Here is a 12,509-nt window from a genome sequence, read left to right on the forward strand (position 1 = left end):
TAAGGTCAGACATAATTTTACTTTCTACTTTTACCGCGTTTACCGTCTGTAGAAGGCTAGGTAGTTGACTGACAGCGTAATCCTCTAAGTACTGAGGTGTCTGTCGTCTGCGCCGCGGGCGTTCTACGTTAGGAGGACCGTTTCGTGGAGTGTTCATCATAGGCCATTTCAATATTAATAACACTATATTAATATTACACTAGTTACCCTCCGGCTCGAAGGACCAATTGTAACTGAGGGGTACAATTCCCTGACTGTATTGATAAGTATGGTATCATTAAACCACTACCGCTTGATGTACTTTAACTTCTGGCCATACAGTACACGATATCTAAGTATGATGAACACTTTCCCACATATGAAATCAGGTCCACACAAATATAACAGTCGAAGGTTTAATATAGCAAAAGGTATATACAACATTCACTTAATTACATTTATGATTTGAATGCACTTGTAAGGCAAATGAGTATTCGTAGGCAAATCAACACTGAATGTCCAATCTCTGGTTACGCAGGAAGCAAGTATACAACCTGGTTCTTTAGGGAACTATAGCGATGGTACTTAAGGATTATAGCGGGATACTAAAGGGGTCCTGCTGGTTGTAAGTCAGTAGGGGGGGGGGGGGGGGTTTGGAGAGCCGTCAGCTGCATCCCATCTGGCCAACGATTCCTGGGGAGAATTCAGGTACAGAACACAGTGCCCGCAGGATCTTGATCCACAGATGAATACACTTGGGCCCTCTTGTAGACGGTAGCTGTAGGCTGTAGGTCCACAACGAAGGAGAAGCGAGGCGGCCTCGGTCTGGGTTGAGCGCCGTCTCACCTGGGCTCCTCTCGGGGGTAATTCCAACACTCACCGGCGTTGGCTGTTATCCGCTCCACAAATCAAAGCACCCAAAGCAAATAGATATTCCATGCCGTATAGGCTCAGCAGTCGTCCGGGTAGGTAATCCAATGTGCAGGTCCACTCGTCCTCGCCCAGAACTCCTCGGATGAAAGCACCACGCGTGGTCTGCCCAGCCTGGTTAAGACTCTAGATAACGCGAGGAAACGATGGGGGTGCTGCTCACTTTAGAACTCTAACCGAACGATGCACCATACATAACAGACTATTATTAACTTAATAGAAATACGTCCCACTCGACGGTACAGTGCCAAACTATGACAATTCAGCTATGAATTTACACGAGGTCTCAATGCCTATTCTGGGGCCAAATAGGCCATACTGCACCACACGTGGGTCGTGGGTGAGGCTTCACGTCTGTTACTAGGTTGGAGGGTAAAGGACTAATGGACTAAAAGAAAGTTCTACTTTACTTGCGCCATATGCACGGTGAACAAATAGTACCATTCGTATTTCGGTAGCCGTATTCCTACGCGGAACCGGGGCTAGTTGGGACATGTTCGTCGGCACTATTGAACTTGACTCAAGGGGCTTGTCTGCTGGCGCCAGGTTCTTGTCCAATGAGAGAATGAACTATTATGGGCTGTAGTAGACTAAAGGGATATTCAGTGTATATGTACAAAGAATATACAAGGGATATCAAACGATATACAAATACTATTAAATATATATCCATAAATAAATATATATATTCGGTTTAATCTGATCCTTCACAACAATTATTATTATTATTATTATTATTATTATTATTATTATTATTATTATTATTATTATTATTATTATTATTATTATTATTATTATTATTATTATTATTATTATTATTATTATTATTATTAATTATTATTAATTATTATTTATTATTATTATTATTATTATTATTATTATTATTATTATTATTATTATTATATTATTATTATTATTATTATTATTATTATTATTATTATTATTATTATTATTATTATTATTATTATTATTATTATTATTATTATTATTATTACTATTAATCTACTGTTAAAATGATAACCCTAAAATATCTTTGTAAATTACCATATTCCTTGGGTAATAATGCACTATTAGGAAAAAACAGAACAATGTAGAAATAATAATGTAGTATTGGACCCAGGAGGCTTGGTGTTCTGCACTATGCCGTGATGATGTGGCTTCACAGAATGTGGTGTTGTTATGACTCTGGGTTCACTCAGCAGCAGCAGCAGCAGCAGCAGCAGCAGCCCGTACGACTGAACCAAGTGAAATGATCATGTGAACAGGTCTCTTTAATCTTCCACCTGATTTCTACAACAAACCTTTGGATTACTCCTCCGTGTCAACAGTATTATGAAAATCACTTTGAGGGTCAACAGATGTTCACTATTCCTTGCTGTATTTTTTTTCTCTTTGTCTTCGCCGTTTGAATGTGCGCACGAGTGGTTCGGGGTCATAAAGTCCTGTCAAAATATGTGTGCGTGCGTGTGTGTGACGTGTGTGTGCATGTGCGTGTGTGCGTGTGCGTGCCAGATTCAGATTGAGATTCCTTTAATAAGCCATATGTGTAAACACATTGGTAATTGTTTCGGCAATTACAGTGTATGCATTTTTCCATACATCTTTTTTTCACATAACAACAGCAACAACAGACACAGGACAAAGACAGTGTAGTGAAGGATTAATAATTTGAATAAATATATATATATAAAGTGTATAAAGTGAGTGTGCGTGTGTGCACACAGAGTATTATTTGGGCCAGCCAGGTGATTTAAAGGTTGGTGTAACAATGCGCCCCCATTAATTAAAAGCTTAGTCGAAATGAAAACTGGGCAAAGCTCGCGTCAGAGGCTGCTGACAAGTGTTGAAATCTTTCCCCATGGAGTTTACCGAGTTCTCCGTCTTAATGCGGTTACCGTCTGACCCGCGGGGGGTATCGGAATGGAATGAAGCGGCCGGCTGAGTTACCGAGAGGCTAACCGCTTCAGCTGACGAGGTAGCATTCTTCTTTTCTGTATTCTGTGTTGTATTCTCCCATCCTAATCTGTATTTTCCCCACTTTGCCAATAACTAATTACGTATTTGTATAGCCTTAACCACTTTTAACTATGCCGTTATATTCAAACACTGTTTTAATTATGCTCTTAATAAAACGTATACAATTTCTGTATTTGGCGGCCGGGTAGCGCAGCGGACTAAGCGTCTGTCTACCACCGCAGAGACAGTGGGATCGAATCCAGCTGCGGTGCCTCCGGCTTGGTCGGTCGTCCATACTGACACAATTGGCAGTGTCAGCGGGTGGGAAACCCGGCGAGGGCTGGTCCTGGTCGTTGTAAAACAGCGACTCCTACAGTTCGGTCGGGGCGCCTGCACAGCGAGGGAAGGATCTGGGGGAGGTAGTGTGACCCTCCCACACGTTACACTCCCCCAGTGAGAGTCTGCGCTGCCAGGTGAAAAGAAGTGGTGGGCTGGGTACACATGTGTCGGAGGAAGCATGTGATAGTCTCCGGCCTCCCAGACCGACGGTAGGGGGGGGGGGGGGGGGGGGTAAGTGCGCAACGACCAGGAAGGGGATTGGGAATTGGCATAACGACTAACATTGGGATGTTTAAAACTAGCAGTTTAAAACTAGCTACCCAGCTAGTAGCCTTCGGGAGAGGTGTTAGTTGGACAATGCCTAGGCTACCCAGTCATGTCCGCTTCCATTCATTGTGCTAAGCTAGGCTAACATGCAGCCAGATAGCTTTCTACTCAACACACAGAGAGGAGACGTGTATCTATCTTCTTGTCTCTCTCTCTAGAGAAGATGGTAAGCTAATTTCCCAAAATGTTGGAGTTTTCCTTTAAGGGGACCATTGTGTTTCACCAAAGGATTTTATGTTTTGTTAACGTTCCAATGTTTAAAAGCCAAATTGCTAAACACTAAATGACCGGATGTTGCAGAGAACGCACTGTTGGCGCTGAGTCACCTGATCTGTGACACTAAGCTACTATTGGCTAGCGATTTCTCCTTTTTCCAAACTGCTGCTTAAAATTCTAAATCCCCTGCCTCATCGGAGAGAGAAATGTATATTAGAAGGCTTTGTTCACGGGACCACAGCTGCATGGACCACAGACGAAGCCAGGAGCGATCTATTAATAGTCCATTCATTTCCCGATAGCTCGAGAGCAGCCGGAAAACACGTCACCCGTCAGAGAATCTATTGACATGTGTCTCTGCCTCATCATCAAAGAGACACTACATGAATTGCATTTGGAGAATGATTCATGTGATTCAGATTTTTGAAGTGCCTGGTGAAGAAAATCAACTGAATTATTTATGAATGAATGAATGAATGATCATTGCATTTATATAGCGCTTTTCTAGACACGCAAAGCACTCAACCTTGGGCTACGCAGACTCAATGGCTGCCAGGCACATCACACTACACAATGGCTGAAAGGCTCAGGAGACAGGCATTGATATCAGCCAGAAGGTTAAAGGAGGGTAAAGGAGGGATGATTAGGTGACCTTGATGTCAAAGACCTGATTGGGGATTTGGCCAGGAACGTTGGGGGAACCCCCTACTCTTTGCGATAGGCGCCCTGGGTTCTTTAACGACCGAATTCAGTCTGGATTTTAGCATCTCATCCGAAGGACGGCACTCACAGCTGTACGGTGTCCCTATCACCGTAACAGGGGCATTGTTACTGACAGGTCCAGAGGACAAAGTGCTCCCTGCAGGAAAACAACACTACTTTCCGACAACGGCCTTGACCAGGGCTCGAACTGGTGATATTCCGATCATGAAGATCTACAGAGAGTGGCACGTTCAGCCGAACGCACAATTGGAGGCTTCCCACTCTCCAGGACATGTACACCAAGCGTTGCAGGGCCAAGGCTAAGAGAATAACCAGACTCTAGCCACCCAAACAACTGCCACTTTGAACTGTTGCGGTCAGGCAAGCGCTACCGGAGTCTCATGACCAGTACAGAGACACTCAGAAGGAGCTTCTATCCCCAGGCCATCAGGATGCTCAATGACTCCATGTAACAACCCATCATCTACACTCATTGCACACACATTCACATGCACACACTCACTTTTAAACAAACACTCACTTTAGGCACTTTAACACCACATTATATTTATCTATTATTAAAGAGATTTGCAAGACATTCATACCTCATTTGCAATCGTACCTTACCTCAAAGTTGTGTACCTCATTTTCTGCATTGTACCTCACTGTTTACTCATTTGTACTACTTTAGATTGTATATTGTACTGTATTTTGTATATATGTATATCCTATATTACTGTATGAAGCACACTCTCAGGGGCTCATACAGAACCAAGCATTTCACCGTAAGGTACGTGTATTTTATTGTGATTATTTTTTTTTTAATTATCTTTTTCCCCCCTTCTTTTTCGGATTTTCTCCCATCCCAATGTTAGTCGTTATGCCAATTCCCAATCCCCTTCCTGGTCGTTGCGCACTCTACCCCCTACCGTCGGTCTGGGAGGGCGGAGACTATCACAATCACATGCTTCCTCCGACACATGTGTAGTAGGGATGTGCATCTCCATCACTGAGGCCGATGCGATGCGCATCTCGATACGGTGCCAACGATACGATACATTAACGATACATTTGAAGCACCGGGCGATGCGATGCGATACGATTCACCCCTGTTGAGATACGATACGATTCGATACGATTTGATTCAACATAATGCGATTCTGGGCGATAGGATGCGATTCAACACGATGCAAAATAATGATACAATTTTATGAGGATTTGGTTGTATTCCTTATATGCAGCTTATATTATTATTACAAATTAAATAATCTACTGTAAGACAATTTATATAAAAACTCTTGGGTGCCTAAGACTTTTGCACAGTACTGTGTTTTCTATCCACTTTAGCTAAACACACACACACACACAATACACACTACTGTGAGACAATAATAATCACACACAAAGGGATAATGGCTTATAGCAGACTTAATAATTTTATAATATTTCAGATAATGAAATTAAATGTTTATCATCAACTATCCAGTTAGTATTTATATTGTAACGTTTGGCCACTTTAAATCATTGAACGTAGAGAGAGAGAGAGAGAGAGAGAGAGAGAGAGAGAGAGAGAGATAGAGAGAGAGAGAGAGAGAGAGAGAGAGAGAGAGAGAGAGAGAGAGAGAGAGAGAGCGCGAGAGCGAGCGAGCGCGAGAGCGAGCAAGAGAGAGAGAGAGCGCGAGAGCGAGCGAGCGCGAGAGCGAGTTTGAGCGTTCTGATGCTCCGTAGCTAACCACACCATGATGGCATTTTGTCAACAACACAGTTTGAACCTGGAGGAAGCGATATAAAGAAACGAATTGCCAATAAATGTGAAGTTATCTTTGAACCTGTTGTCAAGCGTCGTCAATATACCCCCCCCCCCCATTTCCTCACTAATGGAACTGGTGTTGCAGAGTCACGTTAGTTAGTTAGATACTGTAGTTTAGCGTTAGCTGAACGACTAACAATTCAATTCATGTCTCCTCGACTTCCACTGTTTGTTGATAACTGTGACGCGGCTCTCGCCTTCTGTAGTAGCGAAGCAAAGATAGTATCTGCTGTGTGCAGTGCACTGCTGACAGAAGTGGATGAGAGGAAATTATATCGGTTTTGACCGATGCAAAGACGCTAACAACAGATGCATCGCGAGTTCAACCTGAATTCTAGCCGATGCGCACTTATTCTACCTCTACCCTCTAGAGGGAGGAGCCTCTACAGGGGGAGGAGCCTTTACAGAGGGAGGGGCCTCTACAGGGGGGGGCTTCTGTGTGATCAGGACAGGGGGAGGAGCCTCTACAGGGGGAGGAGCCTCTACAGAGGGAGGGGCCTCTACAGGGGGAGGATCCTCTACAGGGGGAGGAGCCTACCGTGTGATGATGACGGCGGTGTCTACAGGGGGAGGAGCCTACCGTGTGATGAGGACAGCTGTGTCCACAGAGGGCAGGTCCTCCCTCCAGGGCGTGCTGAAGTCAGACAGGACGTTCTTTCTGCCGTACTCCTCCTGCTGCCAGCGACAGAAGCTCTCCAGCATCTTCTCCCCGTGGTGACCGATGTACATGTCCGTCTGTGTGGAGGAAGATCAATCAGCCCGATAATAAAGGCCATATATCGCAAACCATATCACAATAAAAAAAAACACTGTTAAAAGAAAATGTTTTGATTAGCTGAAGGTTAACTTTTTCAGAGATTAAAGAGTTATTTTCCAGTTGACGACATTGCTGTATTTGTTTTGAATGGCTTTCGTGGGTCCTTATTTGACTCTATAAGAGACACCAGCTCTGTGTGTATTTGGGTCGACGGTTCAAATGGAGTCAAATGTCCACTGTAGTTTTAGAAGACAAGGTTGTCACTCAACAGCTGTGTTATAGTGTGTGTTAGTTAGATGACCAAACATGAACCATTTGTTTAAAAAGAGATATAAGGACATGATTTTCAAGGGCTTGTATTTTGACTTAGAAAGATGTATATTCACAATCACTGAGTAGTAGAGAAGGGGTTAATATTGTTTTAACTATTTAGTTTTGTTATTGATTTTTATAAAAAATTATAATTATTAAATATTTAAATTGTTCACATTCTCGAAGACACTCTGATGTCACGAGACCGCCGCCATCTTGGTATAGGGGGGCCATACGGATTTCTACCATCAAATGCATGCGTTGAGGTCCGTTTTTATTACATGTTTTATCACATTCTTGTTCATTTCATAACATTTTCATACGATTTGTTTTGGTACCTAAAATTGTACCTCATCCCATTTCTGCTTTGCACTAGATAGTACTGTACATTAGTACACTGCATAGTATTGTGTATTGTATATTATATGGTAACTCAGAACATTGTACATATGTCTATACCGAACACTGTGACCTAATTTTCTTCTTCTAAATTCATGCTATATTATGTTATTATGTTATTTGATACTATCTTGTCTAGCACAGTCTCTGGAGCGTAACAGTAAGAAGCATTTTGTATGAAAGTATTCTGTACTTCTGTATGACAACTATTAAAGAACTTGAACTTGAGAAAATATTGAGGCCAACATGGCATTTCACTATTTTGAAAGCCTTTCTGGTGATTCTAAGGCGAGATATGATTCAAAGAAGCTCCCCCTGATTGACTTGACATAATGTCCATACAAAACACATACAGACATGGCCATCTCTCAAATACCCAAATTGAAGCTGCTATGTTACGTTTTGTACTAATAACAAAACAAACACAGAAATCCAAATCGCAAGTTTTAAACCATCACGGAGGAATAAGTGGCTGGCGGCTAACGTTCGGCTAACTAGCTCTGGTGTTGTGGTCGTGGTAGCTACATGCTAAGCTAACGTTAATCACATCATATCGAACCGATAGGAGCTTATCTTATCTAATCTTACGTGGTGGTACCACGTGTGCCACTACCCGATCAAATGTACCCCGCTGAGGCCCCCCACAACCATCAGACCGGGGAGGACCGAGCCCCCCCGACCCTCCCTAATGGAGGATACCCCCCCTATTGGAGGTTCACGGGAGGGCGACGGATCCGACCGTGCGAAGAGGCACTCAAGCAACCCAACGCACAGGGTGAGCAGACCGTCGCTTGACCCCACGACTACACACACGCACAACCCGCATGCCACCTGGGAACGAACGAAGGAACAACCTCGTTACTGCCCCCAAAATCACGGGGTCAAGAGCAAACCCAACCCCGTGGCAAGGCCGTAGCAGCGGAGCGCGAAGGAAGACCCAGACCCACTGAAGGGACTGGATCCCCTGGAAAAGGGGGCCCGGAGAGGTCAATGATGCCAGGCATCAAGACCCCACCAGGTGGTCACCTAGTGACACCGCCCCCCACATCGCCAGCGTATTCGGATAAGGCCCCTCCAAGAGCGGGTTCTTTCCCCCCAATAGCACACCGCCTGGCATACTGACCCTGTAATACAGGCAGTCAGCATGGCCGTAAACACTAAAGGTTAACCAACGGAAGCAGGCAGCGTACCGGGGAAACCAGGCAACAGGCTGTAACCTGAGCCTGGAGCACTGCGGACGAGACAGGCGCCAAAGGAGTCAGCTGAAACAGCCCTCCCGGCGGAAGGGGCGGATGCTGGCATTGTTGACCACCATGACGAAGCCTCCATCAAAAAAAAACCACCCAGAGGGGTCAAGGCAGAGATGGCTGACATGATTGGCAGACGCCATGAACGTGCAGGGGCACACTCAACCGGACAACCCGGGAGTTGACACTGCTCCAACACACCAGGGAATCAACCACCCTGTCGTTACCATATGCAGTGGTTGTTCCTATAACCCCTCAAGAAAAAAGGGTTATCCCAGGTCTACGGTATCAACAAAACTTTACTTCAGACCGGGCCCGGCGACTCGGGAAGCACACAGGGTTACCAGAGGAGGTCCAGAAGACCACCCCAACAGCCCCCTCTCCGCCATGCGTGAGAGAGGTGCGGAGAAGAGAACCAGCCCCTTATGATAGCGCCAGGTACAAAAAAGTACCCAACAAGGATCTCTATAATGCCTAACCTTGTGACGCCCCGGGCCGACCCGGCCTTTTTCCCCCTGGAAAAAGCCCAAGTCCCTCAGGGTACCAGAACAGCAGATCTACATCCCCGGCGGACAAACGGGTTAACTGACCTGGACCAGCGTGACCAGAACCAGTCCCGTGCCCTTACCACGCCGACATGCCTACTCCAGGAGAAGGGGCAGATATGCGTGTTGATCTAAAAACATGAAAAGAGGGAGCCACCCAGACGGGCCGGTGTGAACCGCGCTCGGTGGCCCACCCCAAGGGTGTGAGACCCCTCTACCTATGTTCAGATCCATTCCGTTATCATCCCCCAGATATGAACGAGAATCCGTTGAGAACCAGTAACAGGTTCTGGGAAGAGGACAAAACCTCCATCCCAGTTGCTTTATAAAAACGCCGTTTTAACCACAAGCAACCAAGGCGTACTAGCTACCCGCATGATTCTTAACAGAACACCCAGAGCTAGCACTATGCATGCGTCGGGACACAACCACATCAATGAATAGGCTATTTAGACCCTTTATTGAATCCCCAAGGCGCCTGGGGGAACGACAAGAAGGGTGCGGTGCCTCCTATACCCCACACTCTTTTATTTAAAAGAAGGAAGCACCAACAGACATGAATCCCATTTGACAGAACTGAGGGTAAAAACTGTTTACATTTTCACATCCAGTCACCCCTATCACAGAGGATTTTAGACTGAAAATTCCCCAGAGAGCCTCCCCACGTGAGTCGTAGAATGAAAAAGCCATGGTAACTCCGAGTCATGTGACCAACCGACTCAAGTTACACATAAAATCGAGCGTAGTGGACCCATAAGTCCTACGCTCTATCCCGACACTTTGACAACAGATCGTCTCACGGAAGCCATCGTCAAATAGCAACGTGCGTAGTGACGTATGCTATGACGGGGGAAACCCAACACTCAACGTCTGTTAATAGGAGCAGAGTCAGGGCAACCCTTCCCCCTCCCCCCTCCCTGCCAAGTCGCCTAACGGCTTGGCCCCGACTGGCCTAACAGGAGATGAGTAAACCCCCCTGACCAATCAGAAGAGGGAAGGAGGGGTTTATTCGGTACCCCCTCACAAGCCCTTCCCCCTGCACACAATAACAACTTTAGCATATGATACCTTTGGTAGAATGCTAATGAAATAGCGCAAGCTAATACAATGCACGCTACCCACAGATAACTGTGAACAGGGTTTACAACAAAACCAAGTCTTGTGTGTGTGTGAATCCTACACCCGCATCCTATGTTGTACACAGAAAAAACACTGATAGAGCGAGCAAACGGCTGGGCCGTGGTACGTGTTCATACGAGCATTACTGCAACTAACACAACAGTGTTGTAGCTCAACATTACTTGTGTAAGCAACAGACCATACAACTAGCCTCTACCTGCATGTGGAGTCTCAGGCCGAGGTAGAAAACCTTCCTATAACCGAGTGTAGGCTGCAGACCTTGCTTAAGCTCATAACACAAACGTAACCCTCCTATCAATGCATACAAGTGAAGATTCACACTTTGCAACCTCATCATATGTTTTGGTGAAGAACACACAGTTTGTTAACAAAAAATACAGTCGCCCTTTAGAGGGGACTTTTTATTTTGAATCAAATTATATGAGAGGGCCGGGGAGGGGCAAACAGAGGGGACCACAGGGGAAAAAAGTCACTGCTTAGCAGCGCCTGCCGCCTCGAGCTGCTCGGGATTTGCCACCCCGGGAAGCCCCGGAGGGACGGTAGACAATCGGTGGCTGGTCACGGCGATCCCTACCGTCTCCTCCAGGCGCAGATGGGCCGGCAGATGGGCGGCGCCCTATCTCCTCCTGGCCTTCTTCGAAGGGCCAACAGTGGCGGTGGTAGTAGCAGCAGCCACGGCGGAGGAAGCTCGACAACGTGGTAGCCGTCTGACTCCACCGGCGATGCCGGGAGGGGGAAAATGGGGTTGGAGCACGGAGCGCTCCTCTGCCATTTCTCTGCACGTCGAGGTCATCAATTGCAGGGCCGTCCCGAACAGTCCAGCAAAGGAGAGGGGTGCCGTCAGAAGAGGACTTCTCTTCTTCTCCAGTACACGGGCCTGCTCCAGCCAAAGGTGGCGCTGGTTCAGAGTCGCCAGGGCGCGCACTTTCCCAGCGGCTATGGCCTGCAGCTGAGTCAGATGCAGGACAGCTCCTGCCGACTGGGTGAGCTGGTCATGTTGTTCATCACTCAGCTCCATGCCGCCCGTCAATACCCCGGACATGAATGTTAGACACAGCAGCCAGAGATTGTGTTCCGGCGATAAATGACTGGTCGCTCCAGTAAGCCAACCGCCTCGCCGATTTCCGGGGAACCGGCTTGCATAACGGCTCCCACACCACCTCCGGACAGAGGAGCGCGGCCATCGGCCTATCAAGCCGTGGCACGCCCTCTCTCATACCTTCGACCAAACCCGCCACCCGCGTAACTTGTACGTAGGCGGGGGTGAGGCCCATGATGTGGGACACCACCTGGCCCCGACGAACATAGGCCCCCATTGAGGGGAAAAATGGGTAGACAACGTCCACCCCTCTCACCGGGCGACGTTGCCAGAGATGACCTATTAGATCATCAGGGACAGGAACAGGCAGTGGCTGCGGCAGCGGCACGCCGTTTGCAGCGGCCGCCACCGCCATAAGCTCGGGAAACAAAGCCCGCAGTTCCCCCTGCAGTCTTTCCTCCACCGAGCCCGCATCCCTCACATACAGCAGTCTTCGACTGGTCAAGGAGCCACACTCCGATGTGGCTGATAGTAGGGCATCCTGCCGACGAGTCCGAGGGTCTTCCCCGACATCTTCAAACAAGGCGCCCCAAGGAGACATTTCACCCCCCTCCAGTGTTACCTGGACGGGCGGAATACATGTCTCCACCGGGCCTTCAAATAAGAACCCGTCCGCCTCTACCATGTAATCCTCTGTTTCCATCGGGCAGGTAGAGACCGACGCATCCTCACTGGGCTCCAGCAACTCACCAAACCCAGGCCGTTCGCGTCTGCAAGCCACCATCTTGCGACGGGAGCGAGCAGACGCAAA

At 46.9% G+C, this 12,509-nt stretch overlaps 1 protein-coding gene across 1 annotated transcript in view; it reads right to left on the reverse strand.

Annotated features, from left to right (window-relative positions):
• The window catches only part of LOC311237989 (A disintegrin and metalloproteinase with thrombospondin motifs 19-like), a gene marked incomplete at its 3' end in the record, with an annotated part of 279,286 nt that overhangs the window by 227,500 nt on the left and 39,277 nt on the right, over nt 1–12,509 (reverse strand). Inside the window, 1 exon segment of the mRNA XM_084325960.1 lies at nt 6,840–6,994. Coding sequence (XP_084182086.1) covers nt 6,840–6,994 — 155 coding nt within the window.

Source organism: Notolepis coatsorum, assembly GCF_963971535.1.
Source record: "Notolepis coatsorum genome assembly, chromosome: 12".
Lineage (NCBI taxonomy): Eukaryota > Metazoa > Chordata > Actinopteri > Aulopiformes > Paralepididae > Notolepis > Notolepis coatsorum.